Source organism: Cydia fagiglandana, chromosome 12 (genome assembly GCF_963556715.1).
Source record: "Cydia fagiglandana chromosome 12, ilCydFagi1.1, whole genome shotgun sequence".
NCBI lineage: Eukaryota > Metazoa > Arthropoda > Insecta > Lepidoptera > Tortricidae > Cydia > Cydia fagiglandana.
In genome coordinates, this window is record NC_085943.1 from 19,122,911 (window position 1) to 19,150,153 (window position 27,243).

Below are 27,243 nucleotides of genomic sequence, written 5' to 3' on the forward strand. Positions count from 1 at the left end.
ATGAGGCAGACTGTGAGCGTCTCCAGCGGGACATAGACAGAGTGGTGGAGTGGAGCCAGAGAAACAAACTGCATTTTAACGTAGATAAATGCGTTTCCATAACATTTACTCGGTCCAAAACACCTCTCAACCACAGCTATGAGATAGCCGGAGCTCAGTTGAAAAGAGTGGAGTCCGTGAAAGATTTGGGAGTGCGCATGCAGAGCAGCTTGTGTTTCAGGGACCATATTGTCGGTGCGTGTAAAAAGGCGTTCAGGATTCTGGGCTTTGTACTCCGCAGAGCAGTAGGCTTCACAGACATAAAAGCCATCGCTGCGCTTTACAATGCTCTAGTAAGAAGCCAATTAGAATTTAACGCTGCAATATGGGCTCCGCATGAGGCCAAATACAACATCATGATGGAAAGGATACAAAATAAGTTTACCAGGTACTTATACTGGAAACGGTATGGTGTGTATCCTTTCTATCCGCTGATGTATCCCACACTTTTTGTGATTGGCATGGTCGGTTACGACAAACTAGAAACTCGCAGGGATCTGGCGCTCGCGTGCTACTTGCTTCGGGTTCTTCGTGGTAGTATCTGCAACCCAGACATTTTACAAATGTTTAAGCTGTGCGTGCCGGACAGGTACACCGAGCGGCGGCGGCAACCGCCACTGCTGGCAGAGCCAACCGGCAGGACGAATCTGCAACGTAAAGCACCTCTCAGCCGTTCTATACACATTTTGAATCTTGTTGCCGATAAGACAGATCTTTTTTATTGCCCAATGTGGGAATTGTCAAAAACCTGTTTATATGTATTGTGTTATGGAATGTAATGGATTGAAATTGTAATGAAATATTGAAATTTAAATTGACTTTATTGTGTATTTGTTGTATATGAAATTGTAATATATTGAATTTTTAATTTAAAGAATTATTTAATTTAAGGCACTATTGTATTAGGGTTACCTGTAAGGATAGTTGCTGTATTTAATAAAAAAAAAAAAAAAATATTTTAAGTATTTATCATTTTCTGTATATTTTTCGGTTTTAATAGGTAGGTATATTATTGTTTAATTTACCTGGGTATATAGTTTCTTAATTTTGCAAATTAGACCTAAATAAAAAAAAATAGAAGAAAGATGACTACTAGTTTAGGCTGTCATGAAAATAAGGGGAAATGCTGTTTGAAAATAGAAATTCAAAGTAACAATAGCGGTATTACCAATTTTATGTATCCAAACGGCCGATGCCCGATCGTTGTTTGAAAATATCGCAGAACACAAGGGGCTATTCGCGTACCCAACAGACCCGACTATTAATTTAAAACCGACCAAAAATATTAATTTAGTCGGTCCACCAGACTTGCCAACCACAACACAGTTTGATAACCATTCTGACATGGAGGGTAACGTATAAAATTATGTGTATAGCAAAAACAAAAAATCTCTGTCCCTCTTTTTAACCGACTTCCAAATCTCAAAGAAGGAGGTTATCAATTCGGTTGTATGTTTTTTTTTATTTTTTTTATTTTTTTTATTTTTTTTATGTTTGTTACTCCATATCTCCGTCATTACTAGACCGATTTTGAAAATTCTTTTTTTGATTGAATGTATATGCATACAGATTGGTCCCGTTTTTATCAAAACCCAGTTCTGATGATGGGATCTATGAGGAATCGAGGGAACTCCTCAAATCTTAAAGGCATACATATAGTGATTTTTGGGTTTTTATCAACAAATCAAGCATATACATCCAAAAAAGTGACATTTGATGAAGTGGAACTGCTGATGATGATCAGAACGGAACTCTTCAACGACGCATAGTTCACGGTTGGCGATTTTTCCTTTTCGTTATGTTTGTTAAGCAAGTTAAGTTTTTAAGCCACATTTTTGTCAAGCTCGAGTTCTGATGATGGGATCCATGAGGAATCAAGGGAACTCCTCAAATCTTAAAGGCATGCGTATAGAGATTTTTGTATTTACATCAGAAAATCAAGCATTTTCATTGAAAACTGTCGCATTTGATGAAGTGGAACTGCTGATGATGATCAGAACAGAACTCTTCAACGACGCATAGTTTACGTTTGGCGATTTTTCCTCTTCGTTGTGTTCGTTAAGCAAGTTAAGTTTTTAAGCCACATTTTTGTCAAGCTCGAGTTCTGATGATGGGATCCATAAGGAATCGAGGGAACTCCTCAAATATTAATGGCATACGTATAGATTTTTTTGTATTTTCATCATAAAAACAAGCATTTACATTAAAAACTGTCGCATTTGATGAAGTGGAACTGCTGATGATGACCAGAACAGAACTCTTCAACGACGCATGGTACACGTTTGGTGATTACGAATTTCGGTTTTGACTTGGACTGGGACCCGGACTCGGGCTCATACCCGGATCCGGTTCGGACCCGGACCCGGACCCGGACCTAGAGTCGGATCCGGATTTGAACCCGGACTCGGACCCGGTCTCGGATCCGGACTCGGACCCGGTCTCGGACCCGGACACGGACCCGGACTCGGACCCGGACTCAGACCCGGACTCGGACCCGGACTCGGACCCGGACCTTGACCTGGAAAACCACTATGATACCTTAACTAAATAAACCACTATGATTACCTATCTTAAAATGTAGGTATAAAGTATGATGATGCCAATCTTACTAGCCCTTCCCGCTTAAGCCCCCGTACACCACACCGAATGCGCCATTAAGTTGGTTAGGTTAGGTTTGAACTGCGATCCTCACAGAACCGAACTGCTATCTGAGAAGTGGGTTAGGTTAGGCTAGAACTACGACCCTTATGGCTCCTCTACACGATGGGCCAACGCCGGCCACTCCAAGGAACGCATTTATGCGTTAGAGGGAGCAAGTGATATTGCTATCTTATTCTACCGCATGGCTGCGTCCCTTGGAGTGGCCGGCGTTGGCCCATCCTGTAGAGGAGCCATTACAGAAGCGAAATGCTAGTAGAAAAGTGGGTGGTTTTACCTCCTTTTCTACGTAGTGTACCATCTACAATAATCTTTCACCGGCCCCTATGGAAGTCGGTTTTTTTTTCTTAAAAATTATTAATTGCATCCATCCATCCCATTTTGTTTTCATATTCCTATCACGCTGCGTGTAATGTATCAAGGGTCAAATACCTGCAAGCGACGGCAACGCATAGCGTGAAAAATAGGTATGTAATGACATAGTCGTACTATTTGACCTGTCAATTACCAGGTCACTAATGCGTCGTATAGCTGCCAGGGCACGGGAAATATATCTAAATTATAGTCAAAGGCTAAACGTGAAGTTCGGACCAATTTTGACACGTTCTGGAACATTCGAGGACGTTCGGGGAGATTCGTGGCTATTCAGTCTGGCGGTAATGGCCCGGCCACGAGATTCCGATCGCACGTAAATGACCAGATCGGCCCTTACACAGGGGTGTAGTGCAGCTGCCTCAGCTGACTTTAAGAACACGGTTACTATTATCATCCTTAGCATATATGTTTTCACAATCGAAATCAGACTTTCGTGAGACATAATTTAAACTGTTTAGATGACAACGGGTTCACTCACTTCTTGATGTTTTGACAACTTCAGTGGCCTTTACAACATTTTTTTTGATGCTGACTGTGCAGCGATCTGCGAAGTTGCATACCTTAACATTATCATGTAAATTTTTGCCAAGACCATATGCCTAGCACTGTCAAATAGTTTTCAGGTCTGTAGAGCCAATCTTCTAACTTTACACGCTCACAATACAAGCCCTAACTTCACTAATTCTATACTTTCGTTAAAATATGTGGCTTGGCCGTTTCGTTACTATAAGATATTTATTTATTTAGGTATTTTAATAGGAAAGCAATCGGCAGCAGTGAAAACATATTTCACTTTACGCCAATGTGACCGTAGCCGCACTTGGGATTTACTATCAACAGTCAAGGATAAACAGTCGTAGGCAGTCTAATAATAAAAACATCTATGTTTGTAGGTTTATTAGACGTAGTTAGGTACTTGTAAACTTCCTATGTTATTGATGTTTAGGTCAGTACCTGTTGAAGAGGCCGTATTGGTGACGACGCAACATTAAGTGCTAATACAATTGAGTAGTGTCCTTTCAAAGGGGATTATTTTTGTATGGTGTTCAGAGAGAAATAAGCCTTTTGAAAAGACTATCCTCAATTTGTCTTGTATGTGTGGCCCTTGCAGCCTTATCTCGTATTGCTTGTAAATGCCCTACTATTATTTTTCGTAAAGTGACTCAACCGCCTGGAGATGCAACCACCGTGAGCGGACTTGGGAGGCTGTGATTCTTTCAGGAAATATGTTTTGTTATCTAAACTCCGCGCGTCACATTAGGCGGGGAGTGGCGGCGGCGGCTCTATTCCGCATTTAAAATTGACGCTGAGAATTAAGCCTTTTTAACCCTTGTGCAAAGAAATGTATTAAGAATCTAAAGGTGACGTTCCGAGGTCAACTGCATTAGTGTTGCGTTTTTCAATGGTGAGTTTTCCTAGCGACGTTTTGTGGAAACATGTCGAGGTCTTATTAAACAAGCTGATGCTTGAAATTATATTCAAATTTAACGTTGTTCTTCAATCGAGCCCTACAAATTTATTCAGAATAAATAATTTGCTACAATTTACCAAACAAACACGCACTGGATAAAAACACGAATCTACCCACGCAATCTCGCCAGCTATTACAAAAACCTTAGAGGTTTCCATTAGTTCATAGTTATTACAAAAACCTTAGAGGTTTCCATTAGTTACACGTACGTAGTCTTTTTGTAAAATTCATATGGATAAGAGCAACGTAATTAAATTGAAAAAGAATACTAAATGTCGCCGAGATCCTGAGTCCAGTTCCGGTATTATTTCAGGCGGACTCACTCCAGATTCCAGATAATGAGATTTTGAGATTTTAGGGCCTTAATTAAAGCAGTGTGTTGAAAGAGCTGGGTATTTTTTTTAAATGTTCTAATTTTAGTGTCTACAAGTAAAACTTTTGAAAAACTTTCAGATGACTACGGTCTTTTGTGGAATCAATCCTCCTCGTTTTTCAAAGTACCCTTCCCGTTCTTGGGTAAAAATATAATGATATTTTAAAAATATATTACCTATAGTATAGAATGATCGTGATTTTACAATACTCTTGGTCCTAAATGTAGCCGTAATGCCATCACGTGGATTGTCGATATTATAATTTATAAATCTAAGCTAAAACTTTTTTTTTCAACGATAAGTAATACTTGTACGTATATAGGTATGTATTGTACGCAGAATAGGTAACTATGTAATCGTAATGTGTATGTAAGGTTTGCAATTGAACTCTGGACCCGTCTACTTAATTGATAAAATAAATTCTACAAATAATAATATAAATGTGCATGTTTCTTATCTAGCTGTAACAACGGATGCGGATAAAATTGGCACACACTGCCGTATTCGAACTTCAAGATAATCATAATCATAATCATAATCATATTTATTGGTAATATCATATTACATGTCACGATACATCTAACACTTAAGTACATAATATGTACATAATGTATATAATATTCATAATTTACAATTGAACACAAGAAAATAAATACAGTACAACAGGATATGTATAATCTTATCCTACATTAAAGCAAAATAGCTCGTTATGATTATAGAAGGCCTGCTCGACAAGCCAGTTTTTCAATTTTGTTCTAAATACTGACGCACTAGGAGCAGCCATTATTTCGCCTGGGAGGTGATTATAAACCTTGCGACCCATGACGTGCGCGAGTTTTTTTGATTTCGCAAGTCTGGATGGTATGAGGGGTAATTTTCCGGCGCGCGCGCTTCGGGTTTCGTACCTTCGGTGAAACTCATTATTAATTGGGGTGGACTCCAATTCACCTCGTGTGGTCACAGCTATTTGTAATAATAATAGCGAAGGTAGCGTCAAAATACCTAGAATTTTAAATATTGGTTTCGCAGAAACAGTTTGTGGGACACGCGCTATAGCACGTACTGCTCGCTTCTGAAGCCGAAACACTCTCTCCCACTCCGCGGCCCCCGCCCAAAATTCAACCCCGTACTGCAAGTGCGCGTGTACCGAAGCAAAATAGCAGGCACGGACCGTTTCCACCGGCAGGACCCGTGCAAGTCGTTTTAACGCGAAACATGCTGTCGCGAGTTTATTGCACACCTTATTTATGTGACAACTCCAGGTGAGTCCACTGTCTAGCTCAAATCCCAAAAATGGTGAGTTAGTGACCTGCTCAATCTTATCACCTTTAGCTAGCACTGATAACGATCTCATTTGGCGTCCGGAAAGATCAAAATTAATGAGATGAGTGTTAAGTATGAGACCATTGATACTAAACCAGTTTGCTATTGTTTCGGCCGTCATATTCAGCTTTGTTTCCAGCTCCTCATATGATGCGGCATGCACAACAACCGCAACATCGTCAGCATAGATTAAGGTCTCTCCACAGTCGATAGCATTGGGCAGGTCATTCAACAGTAAGGAGAAGAGTATATTCGATACTGACGAACCTTGAGCAACGCCCATACTTGTTACCACTGCGTCAGACCGTACGCGGCCACTGTCAGCCATAACAACCTGTTTCCTGTTCCGTAGCAGGTCCGCCATCAACGCCAACGCGGGACCTCCTAAGCCATAGTGCCGTAGTTTGTCAGTAAGGAGGTTATGATCCGCGACGTCGAACGCCTTGGACAGGTCGCAGCAGAGGACGGCGACTTGGTTCTTATCTTCGCGGGCCTCCAGTATCTGACGGACCACGGCCCGTGTCAACGTGGTTGATATTCACAAGAGACGACACGTTCTAGATACGTTATAGTTACATACAAATACCTTGGTTTACAAAAAATTTAAGTAAGACATTAATAAATAAAGACCTTAGAGTTCAGTACAACAATGGTTTTAGGATGCTGTTGGGGTTGCCGCGATTTTGTAGTGCATCGCAGATGTTTACTGATGCTCACACGGACAGCTTCGCCGCTATTTTGCGCAAAAGTGTGGCATCCTTAGTGAAGAGGTTGAGTGGCAGCCCAAACAGCATACTGAACACCATTGCAGAGAGATGGCAGGGGCGCTTCCAGGAGCACTGGAACCGTTTGCATTGCTCAATAGGTTGTGTTTTGTCTGTGATAATAGTTATGTGTGTATTAATTAATTGTACTAACGCTAGCTCTAAGTTATTTTATTTTGTTACTAACAACTATGGACATAAATTATTCCGAAATAAATTATTTGAATTGAATTGAATTGAATTGTGAGTGGTTCAGGCACCTGCCGCGATAGCAGAGGACGCTGGTTCGATTCCAGCCTGGGGCACTGGAGGCCTTGGTCACTGTTTCTTAGTATATGACATTTATTTCAGTTTATAAGTTTAGTATAATTTTCAACTAAATCAAAAATGTAGACATAGATTTCATCGAAATCGGTTCAGCGTTTATTGATTTCTCATACAATCCTACACCTTGCCTTTCATTTTTAAGGTATTTTTTTTGGAATAAAAACTATTCTACGTTCTTCCCCGGGACTCAAACTTATCTCTATACCAAATTTTATCTAAATCGGTTCAGCGGTTATTGAATCCCCATACAAATTTCCTCCTCCCTTTTCACACCCTTAAGGGATGATTTTTGAAATTAAAAGTATGCTATTAGGCCAAGCAATAAGAAGTTATAGAGGGAAATGCTAAGAACACAATTTTTGACTCCGTAACTTTGTTTGGACTAGTTAGGAGGTGAACATATCAAAAGTCCCCGGCCATAGCCCCGGTGCTGGGGGGTAGAGGGGGGAAAGAAGGTCTCATTTTTCGGTTTTTCACTTATATCTTGGAAACTTTGCGTCTTAGCGACTTGACTACTAAGGCAAACCAAAAGCTGATAAAATTTGTTACAAGTTTTATTTAACCAAGTTTTTCGATATCTGGAATAGTTTTTGAGATATCCGCTCTTGAAAGTTTATTTAGGGCTTTCAATTTTATCTTGATATCTACTTTAGTGAAGCTGATAGTCCGTGTTTGGTATCATTTTCGTATAAATCGGGGGCGCTGAATTCATTTTTGTTATCACATTGCCACCATTCCTAAGAAAAAACATATAAACTTTCCTCTTCACGCTTAAACCGCTCAACCAATTTAATTGAAATTTGGTATACAGATATTTCGAGTCCCAAGGCAGGACATAAGATACTTTATCTTACCTCAATAATAAACTTATACTTACTATCTAAAATTATACTTATCTCAATAATCATCCTTTAAAGTTGTGAAATGGAGTATGGGGGAAATTCAACTTCGTCGACGAAACTGAATTCCTGAGGTTAATACTGCTTAAGGTAAGGTTTGAAGTCATGTTTGGCATCATTTCCATCTAAATCACAGATGTATACCATCCTAAATTTCATCTAAACCGGTTCAGCGGTTATTGACTCCCCATACAAACTTCCACCCCACTTTTCACACCCTCAAAAGATGCTTTTGGTTATAAAAACTATACTATGTCCTGTGTCGAGACTGAAACTATTTCTATACCAAATTTCAACGAAATTGGTTCAGCGGTTTAAGCGTGAAGAGGGATTTAAAAAAATATATTTTTTTAAAATTTTGGTTTTTTCTTCGGAATAGTGTCAATGTGATACCATAAATGAATTCAGCACCCCCGATTTATACGAAAATGATACCAAACATGGCCTAACAGCTTCACTGACGAAGATATCAAGATAAAATTAAAATCCCTAAATAAACTTTCAAGAGCGGGTATCTCAAAAACTATTCATGACATCGAAAAACTTGACTGGATAAAAGTTGTAACTAATTTTATCAGCTTTCGGTTTGTCTTAGTAGTCATGTCGCTAAGACGCAAAGTTTCCAAGATATCAATGAAAAAACGAAAAATTCGACCTTCTTACCCCCCTCTACCCCCCAGCAGCGGGGCTACAGCCGGGGACTTTTGATATGTTCACCTCCTAACTAGTCCAAACAAAGTTACGGAGTCAAAAATTGTGTTCCTAGCATTTCCCTCTACAACGTTTTTTGAGCATTCATTTCCTGACCTATATCTTATTTCCTGGGACTCAAACTATCTCTGTACCAAATTTTAACTAAATTGGTTCAGCAGTTTAAGCGTGAAGAAGAATTAAAAAAAAGTATTTTTCTCATGTTTTATATGTTTTTACTTCGGAATGGTGTCATTATGATATCAGAAATGAATTCGGCACCCCCGATTTATACGAAAACGACACCGATCTTGGCCTAGTAGCTTAAATGATACAGATATCAAGATCAAGTTGAGAGCCCCCCCCCCCCTAAAAATTTACATCAAAAATCTCGGTGGCTTCACTTCTTGAATCCATCCTTGGATCCTAAGGACTAGTCCTGCCAAAGGAAATCTCTTGTTCATGCAACGCCGTATGTTAGGCCCAGCACCATGTAATATTATGTTTATTATGACTGGTTGTGTTCTAAATAAATTAAAAAAAAAATGCGGCGTAGAAATGACCACACTAAAGATAAATGGAAACACTCAATAACAATACAGAAAATACTCTTAAGCCGATTATAACGAACGCTCAAACACAAAATGCAAATTGTTACCCAAATGAGGCTCCAGGAATTGCGAACTAGAAACTTTAATTAAACCAAACTTGCGAGATGACGTCCAATTCAAGTTAATCCTTGTCTCCTTAAAGTGCGAGGACTTTAAAATGAAGGTATAAAGGTCATTTTCGCTTGGTTAAGGAGACGGGCAAAGTTGTAAGCAGTTAACTGTTGCATTGTGCGGTAAGACTAATGCCTGACTTTACACTAAAGTAGAAGGGCTTGGAGTGATACTAGTTTCGTCGTCTTTAAAGTCGTTTCTTAATTGTGACAATAAATAGGTGCTCGGACTCGGACAGACTTTGGGCACACGTCAGTCTTTAATTAACACATAAGCTGGCTATCTTAATTATTCTAATTTTAGTGGACATGTAGGATGAAGGGTATCGTGTTATGCTTTGAGTTAACCGGGATAAAGGGCTTTGAATCTAACGGATAAGGGCGAAGCGGGGATCATCATAGTTGACGTAGGAAGCCAAGTGGTTATTCAGGTGAGTGAGTTTAGATTTTAAAGTCAGTCGTGCGTGTTTAAATTTCGTTGGGATTATTGCCCTTTGCCGTATAAACATATCGCTTTATTTAGGATAACATACAGTTAATAAAATTCGTTTGAATAAGGAATATGTAAGTATATAAGTTTAAATCATTTACTTTGCTAGTATAATTACTGTAATTGAAAATTTTATTTAGTTATTAAGTAACATGTCCTGTATTGTATACCCTAGCAGGGTGTCATGCACCTACGAAGACTAAAATGTAAGACCTATTGTACTGATCACGATCAGCATGAGAACAATGGATTAAATGAATATGAATATAAACATGAAAAGAAAAGTTACTTTAGTTTACAAAAACCCGTCTAAGTGCAAGCCGATCATGCGGACATTTCCTTAAGTACAATATAAAATTTAGTCAAAGCCAAAAAACAGTACATTTAACTCGCTTTCCAATATCATAAACCAAACACAGAGCGACAACAACTCACGTAAAATAAAGTGAGTCTCCAATCCTGTCTTACAAAGTGCCCGCAATATAGGTGATCACAGCTTGATATTCTACAATATAAACATCATAAGTTCTTCGGAAAACTCCACTTATTTAAGCCTTTTCGTATTGTTGTAGTCCTAAAACGTTGTTCACAACCGAAAGGTCGTAAGTGTGGTGTAAAGTAATACGTATATAGGTCATTTTCAATTCTTGCGGTGGTATAGTCGCCTGAACACTTGCATATTGGTTTGGCGCTGAGCCACGCTGGTAATGGTCGAACACAATATTTCAATACAATCACAAACGTAATGAAAATACGTACGGGACCGTGCCAAAACTGTTTTTAATTATTTCCTCAGAGACCCGTATGATTACGGCCGTTCTGGGGCTTACGAAAATTGAAACATTTTGTATTAGTATCTAGTAGATGATAATAACCAAAACAATAGTTAAAATCGAAACGGATTGAATATTATTTCTTACGAGATACAGACCATTATAAACGAAGAAAGAAGAAAGATGGTAATGGAAGTAATAAAAATACATTTAGTTCCTATAATTCCGATTTCTTTACATAACCGTTTGGTACTAAAAAATGACCCCTATTTAAAGTTATTAGTAAAAACAACACACATATTATAATAAACTTATTATTTTATTTTACCTAGTCTCATTAACTTTGTTCTCCTGAGGAGTCCTGACTCGTATTATCAGCGGCAGGCCCCCGCTTATATTTTGAGTAATTGTGGAAGTAGGATCTGTGATGGGAGTTCCAACAGTAGTGGGTCCTGGTTCCACGGAGCAACGCTGCAGTAGCGCCGCCACTCCTGCCAGGGACTGCAACATGCCTAGACGCTCACCTGAAAATATACGTATAAGTACTTAAAATTTTGCCAGATTTCACAACTTTTTCCATTTTTCCTTAAATACAAAAAAAAAACTAACCTAACCTAACCTAACTTTGACCTAAAGTTTGTCATCAAAGATTTACGTGTTCTGCACAATCACACTTAGGTACCTACAATACCTTATACATGCAGCATTAGAATAGGTAAATATATCGTAAGTGCATCATGATGCACTCAATTGCACGCAATCGTAAATTATACATGATAAATTATGTCTTATCTAATCCTTCTGCACAATGCCGTCCAATCAACCAATAAAATTAACATGCTGTAAAAGAGCATAATATTATTTGTAATGTGCTTATTGACTGACTTCTAAATCGCAAATTTGGACAGACAGCATTAACTGCATGTTATACATATGGTTATATGAGAAATCCCTAAAAAAATGTACATTGTTTAGTGTTTACCTATGCACGCCCTGGGTCCCTCTCCGAAAGGCAGGTACACATGATTTGGAATACTGCTCACGTTTTCAGAGCTGAACCGCTCCGGCCTAAACTCACTTGGATCCTAAAAGTATAATATCGCCTCATTAATGGACTTATTTATACATAACGCTAACGCATTTGCTCTTAACGCTACGTCACTTCACACAGTCACTATGGCTTACGAAGTTGATTTCATTAAACTTATCAAGACAAATGGTACCATTTACATTACTTTGCAACTTATCTGGTGATTCAAATCGCTTTTATACATAAATAATACCGTCCAATATCTTGTTCCGTGTGGCAACTCATAGATTTGTAACTATATGTATATTAATGGCTTCATTATATGTACCTACAAGAAAGTATTGTTCATCGTTCTGCATAGCGTGTATAGGTACCACGACGCCGATACCCTTGTCGATGGTTACGTTGGTGCCCGGAAACGTGTAACGCCCGGTACACCGCCTCATCAGATAGCCGATGGGTGGAAACATACGCATAGCTTCTCTGAAACATGTATAAATCATAAGTTCAAAACGTAGGCCATGTAGACATGCATTGACTAAAGACAGCTCCATTTGTTCTTACTTGGACTTATTTTCTAATACGATCTTACTACTTAGTAGCTTTCGTTTTACCTGAAACACATTTTCAAATACTTTAGCTCTTCAACAGCTTCGAAGCACAACCTCCCGTGTCGGCTCAGTACTTCATCTATCTCCTCCTGACATTTCTTCTGCGCATCAGAGTGGAAAGCGAGCTGATGCAGCAGGTAGCTGGTGGCTGAGGATGACGTGTCAAACCCCGCTATGAAGAAGACTAGTATCTGAGAAGCCATCAATATCAAATCCAACTCTAACAGTATCTTCTCTGGAGTTCCATCAGGATTTCGTTTTTCCAAAGACTCTCCAACCATCGCCCCTTTCTGTTTTAATTCAAGAAGTAAATCTACAAAGTCATTCCGTCCCACAGGCAAATAATTCCGCTTTCCGAGTATATCTCTTACTATCGACATCGTATATCGTTCTATCTCAGGTGCTAAAAAGTGAAGTTTTCTGAAAAGCTTGGGTGCTATAAATTTAAGCATAGCCACGAAACCATCCCGCTTTGTCCTTTTGAAAGACCGCTTGCCAAGTTGTCGGAACGTTGAATTTTCGTCAATCAAGCTATCAGCATCTATGCCGAAACCGCATGCTCCTATAAGGTCAGTCGTATACCTCGCCATTAGATCTCTCATATCTACGTCGACACCTGCCTCGGCCGCGTCAATAGCGATGGCCTGCAATTTTTCAGCTCTTTCGACGATCAACGTAAACATGGCTTTCAACTTGCCAGATGTAAACGCGGGAGTCAGCCGCTGCCTCAAAAGTTTCCACAAATCCCCATCGGCAAAGAAAATATTCCTAAACATTGGCTCGAGATCATTCTCCGCTGGCAGGATTCCACGAGGATGAAAATGCTGAAAATCAGTTGTTAACACGTGCTTGATAAGTTCAGGGTCACGTAGAATTAACTTTGGATCATTGGCCAAGTATAGCCCTACTAATTTCTCGTTGGGGTATTTTCTGTAGGCCTCGGAATACAGGTCGCACAGGCTGATCCTCTGAAGGAACTTGTCCAGCGCGTTGCCAAACACTGGCAAAGGCTTGTCATGTTTCACACCTCGCTCCACCCAGTACTTAAAACTTCTCGTTCCATAGAGGTACACGAGAGAGGCAACGAGAACAACAAGTATTATGCTTAACATAATAAAGACTAAACAAATGTACGCCTTGTTAATTCATAATTAATTTAAATACGATTAACGTTATCAATCCCAAATCAACAGCTTATCGTCAGAACGTTACCCTACTAATACAAATAATGTGATAGTCTGGGAGGATGTATGAAATATATCTATTATAAATTTCACAGTGTATTAGTCCGCTGTAATGCTGTGTAAATTTTATGAATCAATAAAATATATGTGAAATCTATGTTTAAAAAACGACTTAACAAGTTAACAGGTTATTTGACAAAACAAAAAATCAGCAGCTTTGATTAAGACAAAGGTTATATTTTTATATTTCTGCTCCTCCTATGGTAGTGATATTGTTGTATTAAATCAGTATAATATGTAGATATCTAGTAGGTGTACTTGGGCAATTTCAGAAATTGGTTAATCCCGAAAATCATTTACATATTACTCATATCCCGTTGTTATAAGAGTCCCCCGCAGAAAGTATCCGCCACTTTTTACAAATACACTTTTTCGGAATTACCACAAATTACGTGTAAAAAAAAATCTCAAATCCTCCGCTTTTTTGTTGTTTCAATCTGTTATTTTAGATGCTGCTAAACGTAAAAATAAATCAGTTAGCTTCTTATTCTCACAAATATGTTGGTACTGACTATCCAATTTGATACTAATATGCTCCCCTGATCGTCTATTTATTATTCCGTTTATATAAGGCAATAAATCAACAAACATAATAATTGCTTACCTTATTATGTTATGATAACAACTAGGTATTATGTCATAGTTTAGTGGGTAATAGAATTCTTATAACTTGATGCGAACAAAAAAAGCCTCCAAATGGTTTTGAAAGTTGGTAGCTAGCCGAAAAGAAAAAATATATAAGCACAAGTAAAGCCGCAGGCTGAAGTTACTCAGGACTCCTAGCAACAACGTTACGGTTATCGCATTCTCCTAACAAGCTGATAATTATTGTTTATCGAAAGATAACATAAAACAAGTACTTATCGGATAGTAATTGAATACAGATAAGCATAACGATATAATCTTTCTTAAGGAGACTTTGAAGGTGAGATTAAGAGTGACATTCCATTTCCAACTGCAGCTGCAATACTGTTCATTTTACTATGGAAAATTAACAGTATTGTAGCTGCAGTTGGAAATGGAATGTCACTTTAAGATGAGTCACGCTAGAACTCTCCGCGTCCGGCCGACGCGTCTTACATTTCATTTTTTACAAAAAGCATCACATGATCATTGATCATCTATCAGCTGTCATAGAAAAGTGACAGATGCCTCGGCCCGTACCCGGATCGTTCTAACGTCAACCTTAAAGGTGACGTTCGGATGTCAGCTGCATTAGGTACTGTTCTGAGGTCGCTGTGGCCGCCGCTGTATCTGCCAATTTCCTTGATAAAATGAGTGACGAAATTAACGCCATAATCACAATAGTAGCCTTTAGATGAAAGGGTTAGGTTAGGACCTAAATAATCTGAAAAAATATCATTCTTAAGCAATTTTTTTTTCAATAATGGAAAATTAAAATAAATCTACCTAATTAAAAAAATATACTTATATTTGTGTAAAAGTGTATTCCGTATACACAAAAAATACTTGTGTTTGTGTGTTGGTATTATATTGACCGTGATAACATACCAGGGAAATAATTGAAATGGATTTCCTGGAACCACTCTCAAAATACTAAAATCCCAAATCAAGTATCGCTCAATTTAATATGCGGTTTACTGGCGTGGGTGATAGGCGCCTCTCGGTTAGACAAATTAACTATAGTTAGTTGCGGATTTGAACTTACGAGTAGGCAATATAGACACCGGAATATGCGTATGTACGAGTATATTATTGTCCTAATTTGACTGTTGTTGTGAATTTTAGCTATCCCGCATTTTGTTTTTCTTTAATGAGCTAATAAGTGGTGGCAACTGTTTTGGTTTATGACGTATGTATAGACATTAGTTATAAGAAACATGTACCGTTTGTGCCCAAATAAATATTAAAACAATCACTTGTTTTGGTTCTTGCTTGTTCTCTCTCAGTTTCTAGGTAAGTAAAATGTATAAATCGTTAAAAAACATACATAAAGCCTCCTTTTGCTTTTATCCTCTTGTTTTCAATTACCCCGTAGTATTACGGACGATGACGCAATCTATTTACATAATTGGCTCCCGCTTACCCCATTTTACCCTATTTTACCCCCCCCCCCCCCCCGCGCGATTAGCGCAACATCTCTGCCATTACAATAATTGCTTTTTTTACCTCCGCGGACAAATAACCCTTTGTTCATTTAAATTTAAAAGGCTTCATTTAGAATTGCAATGAAGTTGCTGTGATACGTATTTTCCCGGATCTTCATACTTCAGAGTGTAATTATTTATGATTCATAGAGAGTTATTTTTTCTAGATACTATAAAATAATAAGAATAACGACAAAGCTGACCAAATTTGAACATCATTCATTATTTAGGTACAGGTCAGGCAGTTTATCTAAAACAAAAGAACTTCAGAAATGTCATCAGTGATTATTGAAGAAAGTCTCTTTCAAAATATAAATTCATTTAATTTTCTCTATTTTTAAGACATAAATGCAACTTTTCAGTTTTGAAGTACCTTTAGGTACTTGTGTATTAAGTAAATTGCCGATTTGACGCCGAGTTAATGAGTTGACGAAGAAGTAGCGCTGTCCTGCTTATTGTATGTGCAGTACTTGCATGAAAATCATCGCTTAATTAAAGAACTTATTCAAAGAGAACAAGATAAACAATTGCATGAATTTTCAACTGCGATTACTGCATATGTTGTTAGCACGGTAGAGCGATGGTTTCGTTATGGATGGAAGTTGGCGCTCTTGGAAGCCATGTCTAATTTTATTTTTTGGTCACTCAGTTAACAGAGTCATACATTAATTAAATTATCCGTTTGAAATCCCTACCTTAATAATACGGCAAAGTTTACTAATTTCAAACAAAAAAGGGCTTGAAACATTTCACCCGTTTGTTAAAGTTGGTTATATATTGGGTAATTTAACAAGTTGTCTTTGACCAGCAAAGTTACGGCCGCGGGGATCAATACTAATTGAGTCGATTCTGCTACTCAGCGGAACTCGGCGCCCGAGCGCTGACTTGGTGTTTTTTACTATAGACCATCTCATGTAGAATTCGCATGATCAAAAATTTATGGAACACTAGTTTTCGTCCGTGACTTCATTCACGTAAATTAAGGCCGATACAAATGCTGACAATGTAGTTGGCGTGCAGTCGACGTGCAGTTCCCATACAAGTTGCAGTCGGGCTGCGGCCCTTAAATGAAGTAGTCACGTCGATGAAAACTTAGTATGGATACAATTAAGAACCATGGCGGTTATTAATAAGACGGGAATAAGGATGAAATTTGTGATACGTACCTACCTAAGCTCTTTACTACTGTAGCTAGTATACTGCATTAACATTAAAGAACAAAGATTTATTACATCACAGGGAATAAAAGTCAAAATCGCCGTAGGACTGATCGTGATTGGACTCGAAGTAAATATTAAGTTATATGATTTTCCTTTAAATCTGATACCATTATCGTGGCACGCTTGCGGCAACTATGTAGAACGTAAGTAATCTGTGTTTTTCACCACACTCCGGACTCGCAATTAGGTTGAAAACTGATAAATTAGTAATCTTCTCGTGATTAGGGTTCTGAAAATGTATATAATATAATCGATACTCAAATTTTGCTTACATGACGTTTACATTACTCAATGTGTGCGATTTACAAAACGAGTAATACTTACATAAGTAAGTAGGTTTATAAAAATGTACTTACATAAGTAAGTACGTTTATAAAAAATGTACTTACATAAATAAGTACGTTTATAAAAATTTACTTACATAAATAAGTACGTTTATAAAAACGTTGAGAAAAAAAAGGCAAAAGATACATCGACATTTCTACTGACTTCAAGGGTTAATATATTTGACCAGTAAGGTGGTTTAGATTACCTATAAATAACATTTACTGCTGACATTACAACATTTAAGTACCTATTCAGATTAGAACTACGAACATAACATTAATTCTGATGCGGGCCGAAAGACGAGTCGAACTATTGAATAAGTATCACAATCAATATATAATTTCTATTCAAATAATGCTGAGTCATACGTTTTGTACTTACTATATATAGAGTTGGTAATGGGAGCTGTATGTATAAATGTTAGTAATACTATATATTTTCCTTCTACCTCATTTAAATCCGAACATTTATAGGTGCGGGGATTTTTCACCTTTTCACCCCGCGAAATAATTGCGTAGGTTGCAAGTAAGACTGGACAATTTTCACTATATGACCAATTCAGCAATATTGCTAAAAAGAAATTGCAGCCCATCCACTGACGGACTAAATGTCCCTAAAATTTTCTGACCCATACACCTCACGGAACAGATTCTTTTTGCGCGATTTTTTGATGGTCCCATAACAAATGTTGTTCGGTATGACATACAGTCAGCAGCAATAGTTACTAAGCGAGCGAGGGATTCAAAATTATCTTGACGCGAATTTATTGTTAAAAAAATAAGAGCGTGTCAATGTAATTTTGAAGGACCCGCTCTCTTAGCAACTTCCGCTGCTGACTGCTATTTACCGTGCAGAGTATATTATATAGCTAAGCTATAAACAAACGTTTCGTATAACATAAGGTTATACCTTATGCCTTAAGGTGTGGCTTAAGGTTATACCTTGAGCTTACCGTGGTACTAGATTGATATGTGTAAAATTGTCCTAAAATATTTATTTATACCTGTTTAAGTCCATTTTTTTATTTAAATATTTATGTAAATAGTAATGAAAGCGCCTGATAATGAATATGCATCTTTTGTTTCATCCGATTTACGTAAGCACCATGAATATTATTGAAAACGGATATGCGTCGTAATTTCTGTTTACGGACGACGATCACTCAATCACCAGCCGTGGGCACACAATTCCTCACACCAAGAGAACCATTGTCAATAACACCCCAAATCCCTACTAACCAACACTCCAATTCCGCAAATTGCTACTCTAGATCCTTGCAATAGGGTTTATTTCAGGTAAGGCGGTTATAGAGCTAAGTTTGCGTTGTTAAGGAAATTAAATCACTAAAGATATTACGCCGTGCCACTGCATAATGATGGAGCTATGTTCGAATTTGACGCCATCTTTCTGGATAAGTGCGGCTTAAGAAAAATGCGTCGTATTTTGGAGGTTTTTTTATTTTGAGACACAGTGGTATTTTTATGAGAAATGGGCTTAATAATAATATCACACTTTTTATTTAGTCCATTACTTTCACCCAATGGACTTGTTTATTTCAGATTCACTTGTCCCAATGTCCCTTATCTCATTAAAGTGTCAAAAGGGCCTCTACGTGCAGCTTCGACTTCACACACGCTTCCCAAATGTCTGGAACATTAACGTTCAGTAAGTCATATCACACTTTCAATGTGGTTTTTTTTTTTTAATTTATTTACACAAAAGGTACATGCTCATAAACAAAATTTACAATATCGCCAAACTGTAACCAGTTTGTTGGCGAATCATGCACCTAAACAAAACAATTAGTAACATAAACAATAGGTAATCCTTATTATAACATAAAAAACTAACATGCACACATGCCTAACAAGTCTTCACATTGTCCCAAAGTTTAATTTTCTAAAAGGTATGTTTTTAATCTCTTTTTAAGGACTGGCTTACTTAACCTAGGTTTACCTCTTAGCCACCCTATTTCGTTAAACAGCCTAAGAGGCACTATATATTTATTTAACCTATTCCCATAATAATTGACCGCCGCAGGCGGTATTATTGTGTACGTACTTACGTAACTCTGTAAAATATTACCGTCGCATGCAGTCATTGAGTGTGCTGAATGACAATGCGCGGTTTCACGCGCGTCAAATTATCGTGCTATTAATTAACCGTCCGCGCGATAAATCGTCGGGTAAGCGGCTAACCTGCCATTAGTTTTGTCGGCCGGTTCATAATGTTATTTATTAAGGGATCTGCTCAGTATACGCATTATTTTGAATAAATAAGCTACATTTAGGTAGGTGCGTACTTATAGACTTTAAGCGAAAAAGACAGGTAAGTAGATACTAGATAGGTAACGTTACGTGAGATCCGGTTTACCTTTATTTTGCCGTCAATTTTTCTGCAGAATTTTATCTAGTGAGATCCAGTAGGTATTTTATCATAGCACTGCAGTCCACCTCAAGTTCTTATTTGAAGGATTATGTTAACTCATCCATCATCCTTTATGTTTCGTCACCCGCGTATATATATTTTTACCGGGTTCCGTCTATTTGGCATAACTTCCGTGACCCGAAACGCATCTGGCATAACCTATTTCGCAGAAATGTATTTCGACGAATGTTAAATTTGCAGAAAGCTTCAGTTTGTATAATATGCAATAGGCCGAATGTTTGCAAGTCCGAATCTTAAATAGACTACTATTATTTTGGCCGACTTTTGATACGAATAATTTTATTTTGCGTTTCTTTAAATGTCCGAAATGTGATTTGCATAATCTGTTTAGCATAGTAGGATCTAGGCGAATATTTACATCGCAGAAAACGTATTTCGATTCTTTCTATTTGGTATAACTTGTATGATCTAAAACGCATCTGTCATAAGCTACATTTAGCAGAATGGCACATAGCATTAGCGCCTGCGCTTTGCTACGCAAGGGCGAAGGGGCTGCTATGCCCGTAGTGCCGGAGCAGATGCGGAGCCCAACAAAAAAACTGTTGCTAGAAAAGTGGGTTAGGTTAGGTTAGAACTGCGACCCCACGGAAACAATCTATTGCCAGAAAAGTGGGTTAGGTTAAGTTAGATCTGCGACCCCACGAAAACAAACTGTTGCCAGAAAAGTGGGTTAGGTTAGGTTAGAACTGCAACCCCACGAAAACAAACTGTTGCCAGAAAAGTGGGTTAGGTTAGGTTAGAACTGCGACCCCACGAAAACAAACTGTTGCCAGAAAAGTGAGTTAGGTTAGGTTAGAACTGCGACCCCACGAAAACCAACTGTTGCCAGAAAAGTGGGTTAGGTTAGGTTAGAACTGCGATCCCACGAAAACAAACTGTTGCCAGAAAAGTGGGTTAGGTTAGGTTAGAACTGCGACCCCACGAAAACAAACTGTTGCCAGGAAAGTGGGTTAGGTTAGGTTAGAACTGCGACCCCACGAAAACAAACTGTTGCCAGGAAAGTGGGTTAGGTTAGGTTAGAACTGCGACCCCCAAGAAAACGAACTGTTGCCAGAAAAGTGGGTTAGGTTAAGTTAGAACTGCGACCCCATGCAAACAAACTGTTGTTATTCGGCGAAATGAAATTATGAGAAATAATAGTTGCGAGTTGCGAAACATTCGGCGAATTAATTTCAGCCAAAAAATATTGGGCCTACAACATATATGATTCTCGCAAGTATGCAAAACATTTCTATGCCATAAGATTTTATGCTTGTAGTACATTATGCTTAATGGCGAATTATGCTAAAATAAATTATTACAAATAAAATTATGCGAAATGAAACAGATACCAGGTCTCGATTCGGACATTAAAATTATGCCAAAAGACACTTCGATCAATAAAAATTATGCGTAGAGCACGTATGCGCAACAATCCAGTACCAAGTGAGTTTATGCTAACAGTATATTATGCCTAAAGTTATTATGCACAATAGAATTATTACAAAAAAAATTATGCCAAAGATAGGGGAACCATTTTTACCACAACGAGCACTGCAAAGTAAAATTTGTGTAACCCTTGCACAATCTCACTAAGTGGGTTCAAGAATCTTAGTAAAATGTATTGCTTTCTAATAACACGATCATTTAATAATCGCACTCAGTAAGTACCTTACCTTAGCAACACTCAGAAGCAATTGTTTTGTTTTTGAAATTGAAAAAATTACACAATGAAAGTTCAAAATAGATTTTGGAAAATGTACAAAATATTGTACGCAGGGATTTAGGAGGTTAGAGAACCCAGCTATTAATTGCAACATCGTCTGTACGTTCAGGCCAGAACTGGTAACTATTAAATATAATTTCATTTGTTCCCTTTTGGGACTCAGGTTCTGTTTATCTGTACTGAAATGTCACCACCGGATTTAAATTTATTTTACCCTTATTTTACACTACAAAGGCATTGATTCTCAGCTTCAGTACATCGAGGATAATATCCTCGATATTATGCAGTAAATAAACCAGTTCTGAGCCTCCAGGCGTTTGCGATAGGCGCCCATTATGAATATCAAATAAGTCCCAACGAGTAATTCGTATGCATAGAATATCCGTGTAATTTGCCAACTCATTGCCAGGATCAAGGTGAGATTTAAAAAGGCGCTGGAATTACCGGGGAAAATAAGAAAACCGAGCGCTGTACGCTGTACCTCAGTGCGAGCCGGCTTACCTCAAACTTCGATGAGGAACGGCGTGGCACTTCTTGATACTGACGGGGCTAAAATCGATAAGTATCAAAATTTTCGTTTCTCTATTGCATCGGTAGGTATATTCAAGTAAGAAAAATCTTCATAAAAGGTTGTCGAAAATTGCATTTCAGGGTAGACCCTCAGAATCGGACATGTTGTTTATGTGCCTACATATTTTTTAATTTGACCAATTTTTTCGCTAGGTACTTGTTTGAGTTGATAACAACACTTGAACTTCATAAAACTCTTCTAAACTGCATATCTTCAAAAAAGACGAAGATCGCAATCTGAGTTGTCGAACGGAACCACTAACGTTAAGGGTTTTCAAACTCACAGTGAGCAATTTTCTCAGTCATAGGTTAAAGTTTCCCTTCTCATCCCTAAGCAGGTTATTTGGTCTAGTAAATATCTCATTTACTCCATTTTTTCCTAACTATGAGAAAGAAGTCTGGAATACGCCGGAAATTTAGATGCTAATTTTAATCTGCTGGTCGGCTCCATCCGATCGGAATCGTGAAATTAGATTATTGAATGGGAAAGTTTACTGATAATATCCAAGTGATTCGTTTAACAAGGTATCTGTGGTGTTATCGGATTGGATAAATGACGAAGTCTGACTGGCCCCAATTTCACATCGGTGACAGGTGCGACGAATTGTAAAATCACTATTGCTAACGTCACAGGCATCCATGGGCTACGATTACCACTTACCATCGGGCGGGCCGTATTCCTGTTTGCCACCGTCATTGTATTATTTAAAAAAACTTTATTATATCGAAAAAAAACAGATATTTCTCCTGCGAAGTTTCTGACAATTGTCAAAGATTTAGAAGAATTGTAGGTAATTCTTGACAGGTAATGAGTTATAATAATACATGTATGTCGGAATTTCGTGACAATTGTAGTGTTTCTTGTGACAATTGTCATAAACTTAGCAAGAGAAATATATGTTTTTTTCCGATATAATAAAGTTTTTTTTAATAATACAATGATGGTGGCAAACAGGAATACGGCCCACCCGATGGTAAGCGGTAACCGTAGTTCATGGATGCCTGTGACGTCAGCAACAGTGATTTTACAATTCGTCGCACCTGTCACGTTGGTGAAACAGGGGCCTGGTTTGATTATGTTTATTTACCTCAACTCCTAAATACACAATGGGCAAATGAAAGCTAGCCCCCAATTTTACTATAAAGGTACTATGGTTATATGTTTTAGGTATACTCTGAACAATAATAACTAAAATGGAGATACTATACTACGAGTAGTACAATTTAAATATGTATTTGATTACGTGTAATACAGTTTTTTGCAGTGTGTTTTCATATGTGCAATAAAGATTAAATAAATAAATAAATAATACGCCCAATGAAACTAGTGATTTTATAATATACCTACTCGATAGTTTTCATAGTTCTACGAGTATATAAGCTGAACACTTCTTTAGATAAAGACAAACAGACAGAGGATAAAGTATTTTGTCTTAAAAAACTAAAACATAAGGTTTTAATTGACAGTCGTTTTCAACTATTTTTAGCGAGATTTCAAGCATTACCAAAATGGCTCTCTTGGTCAAAAGAGACGGTTAATCCAATTAGAGGGTAAAAGGGCGATCTGGTGCTTTTGGATAATTGCAGGGCAGCTATTCACAAAGCTACAGGAACCCGCTTAGATTTTTTTTAAACCACGACGGCGGTAGTTAATGCTGTGGTACCTACGCCAAAAGATAAGTAGATACCGCTAAGACTTTTTATAACTCGAGCGGACTCATTATTGGAAACGAAGGGCAAATGCAGGGTCATCACTGCACTGTGTGGATAGCAATTACGGGACCTCTGGCAACATTGCTAATCATCAGACACTACAATTCGACAGAGTAAGTAAAAAAATTGTGTTGACTGTGACTGAACCATATCAATGTTAATGACTCAGGGCCATCTTTGCACCAAGGCCATTTGACGGACTTGCCAAGGGCAACCTGTGAACTATGAAACTTCCCATAGAATCACATTTTGGAAATAACTTAGCATTGACATACGGTCTGGTGTACAGTCAACGGTAAAAATATGGGTGTAGACAACTTACTCAAAAATATGCCCCATAGTTCTTAATTCACTGACATAAGAGTTATGGGACATATTTTTGAAATTATTTGTACACCCATATTTTTACCGTTGACTGTACCTAACTGACTCTTAATATCTTTGCTTACCACTAAGCCATGACCCCAAATAAGGGCGTGGAAATTCCCAGTGCTGTCTACTGTGCCTGCCTTATAATAGTACGATCACAGAATTTATTGTTGAGCTATCTAAGATTAAAGCTAATTTGGTTATTAACTGTGTGAAATTTCCAATGTGAAGAAGCCGAAAATGGCTTAACAATTAAAGTCCGTGACTGTACAATTTTGCAGCATAAATGTTACGATCTAAGGGTCACATTATATCAGGAAAAAGCTCGCAGTAGACTGCAAAGCTTTTTGTAAATAGACAAGCAGCAGGCAGAGGCCTTTGACAGGCTAGTTAATAGAGGCGTCGCGACGCTTCGCGGCCCCAGGCTTTGAAGTGTGTACCTTTTAGAAGTTTAAATATTTTTTGCAAACATAAAAAATCTATGGCACAAAATTAAAATTGGAAGCGGAGAAATTTTGAGGTTGCAACCTAAATCCTACTTTAATCTAAATCGTAAATTCAGTTAGTCGCCCAGTACGTTGGCATAACTATAACACTGGTGGCCTACTAGCGGTAAGAGCGTGCGACTTTCAATCCGGAGGTCGCGGGTTCAAACCCCGGCTCGAACCAATGAGTTTTTCGGAACATGTACGAAATAATCATTTGATATTTATCAGTCGCCTTTCGGTGGCGGAAAACATCGTGAGGAAACGGACTAAACCCAAAAAGGCCTAGTTTCCTCTCTGGATTGAAAGGTCGGATGGCAGTCGCTTTCGGTAAAACTAGTGCCTACGCCAATTCTCGGGATTACCTAGTTGCCAAACGGACTGGGGGCTGCTATGAGCCGTGGCAAAAAGCCGGGATAACGCGAGGAAATGATTGACGAATAAAAATCACGTAGACGTGACAACAGTCATTTTAATCTTTAAGACTAAAATCACTTCCATTCAAATCTTCAAAGTTACAAAGGTGTAATTCAACATTTCATATTCACAGAAATGCAGTCACTGACAAGTCGAACCGAGCCCCTGAAGTAAGGTTAGTGTCATTTACAGTTTTCGCACGCCACCCGGACGCCTGCAGCCCGCAACAAATGCAGTTGATTTATTGCACTGGCTGTACCAAGTCGGTTCGCGAATGAAAATTGTATGTATTCGAATTAGATTACGAGTAGAATGCCTGCAGTCTGACTGTAAATATGTACTGTACGGCTACCATCAGTTTGGCATTGACATAAACGCTATCGTGAACGTAATTTACTTTCTATGCATCTCGCTCGTACTGACATATTAGTGCGAAAGAGATATATAGAAAGTAAATTATGTCAATGCCAAACTGATGGTAGCCGTACTGTTAACTGTTTTGCGTTACTCCGTACTGCACTGAAGCCAAATAGAACGTTAGAGCGTTTTCACATATTGCGCGATCCGATATCCGATGGACACAGAAAACCGCTGCGCTGGAGGATGAAAGTAAAATGTCTGAGACATTTGTGTCTTTCTGTGTTTATTAATTAATTTAATAATTAGTTATTGCTAAAAAAATAACAGATAATGCAAAAAAGGCGGACTTGATGCCATATGGCACTCTCCTGCAGCTGGTAATCCGATATCGGAACAGCGCTTCCGTTAAATTCAGCCATGTCGGAGACCCCTGTCAGCTGTCGGACCGATAATATTTGTTTGTGTGCGGATGTTATACATATACACATAATGTTTTTTATAGTGTGCATGCCTGCTAAAGACGGCGCACGGGGGCGCGCCCCCTTGGCCTGGTTAGTACGGAAGGAGATGTAGGTACTCGTAGGATGCATGCATGTATGTTAGTTAGACTTTATGTTCGAAATTATGTGAATCGACTTTAATAAACAATAGATTTGCCTATAATGCACTTTTGACTAAGGGTAAAAAAATGTATAACAAAGTAAAGGGTATTTGTCCAAAAATGTATGTTTGGTTATGTTCATCAAAATTCTCAAACTCTCAAATATAGATATAGGTTTTTAAAGATGACCACAAAATATGTATTTATATGTTCCAAAAACAACGAAACGAACGAAAAGCGAAAACGAACGACAACGGAAAAAAACCGGTTGTAAGGTTTTAAAACGATATACTTGTTGTATCAGTTGGTACTTACAATAAACAAATTAAATAAGTAAGTACGATGATGATGCACTAAGCGCGTTGTCTGATGGATGACTCAATTTCACACATTCGATTCATATGACATTAAGACAAACAGAATGCAGTCATACTTTGATTCTGAGTCTACAAACGGAATTCTAGAGAGAGCACTAGGGGGTTTTGACTTGATATATTACATGTACTCACTAGTGTATTAATCAAATCGCATTGACTGTCGAGAAAAGCCCTATCACAAATTGATCGATATTACCTGCGCAAATAAAACCATTCTGCTACTCGCTCTGTCGCCGCGTTCCTGTGTGTAAAAAGCGTTTAGATTTAAGTTTATGAAATTTATATATGGACATTTTTTTTCCTAGCCTACTTTGGTGTCCCACTGCTGGGCAAAGGCCTCCCCTCGTTTTATATGGACATTTATAAGGTATTTGTAATTCAAATTATTAAAATAAATAAATAAACTACAGAAAACGAATATGATAAATGATAAGTACCCAAATGGAAATTGTTTATAAAGTACATAGAAACGATATAATATTGTACCTATTGATTTCGATTCTACAACATCAGCTAGAAATTCCGCAGACTTCGTGGCCTCAAAAGAAGACTGTGTTCAAATAGTACATTATGATATAGTTTTATAAAAAAATTGGTTTTTAAGTAATTGCTAAAAATACATGATGAAAAGTTGATTCGTAGAATGTAGTTCCTATGAAAACACGTACTCAAGAGTAAGAAGCTTATTGTCATCACACGAAGGATAACAAAATAGTAAACAATTATATGATACAAAAATATTTGAGGTATTCTC

General features: G+C 38.0%; 1 protein-coding gene across 1 annotated transcript; it reads right to left on the reverse strand.

The window, feature by feature from the left end:
* Positions 1-518: 518 nt before the first annotated feature.
* On the reverse strand, positions 519-13,663 carry LOC134669300 (cytochrome P450 6B7-like). Its single transcript, XM_063526805.1, has 6 exons — positions 12,549-13,663; positions 12,267-12,417; positions 11,887-11,989; positions 11,247-11,428; positions 6,508-6,742; positions 519-580 (listed from the first exon to the last, which is right to left on the reverse strand). The coding sequence occupies exons 1-6, from the start codon at positions 13,655-13,657 to the stop codon at positions 519-521; spliced, it is 1,842 nt and encodes a 613-aa protein (XP_063382875.1). The 5' UTR covers positions 13,658-13,663.
* Between the last annotated feature and the right edge of the window lie 13,580 nt (positions 13,664-27,243).

What these genes read in the sequence shown, in the direction of transcription:
- LOC134669300 (XM_063526805.1), bottom strand. Translation starts at nt 13,657, where the DNA reads ATGTTAAGCATAATACTTGTTGTTCTCGTTGCCTCTCTCGTGTACCTC. An exon ending in GGGACCCAGGGCGTGCATAG is followed by an intron (nt 11,429 to 11,886) that starts GTAAACACTAAA and finishes GTATATTTTCAG; the next exon opens with GTGAGCGTCTAGGCATGTTG. An exon ending in AAGTATGGGCGTTGCTCAAG is followed by an intron (nt 581 to 6,507) that starts GTTCGTCAGTAT and finishes TCTGGGTTGCAG; the next exon opens with ATACTACCACGAAGAACCCG.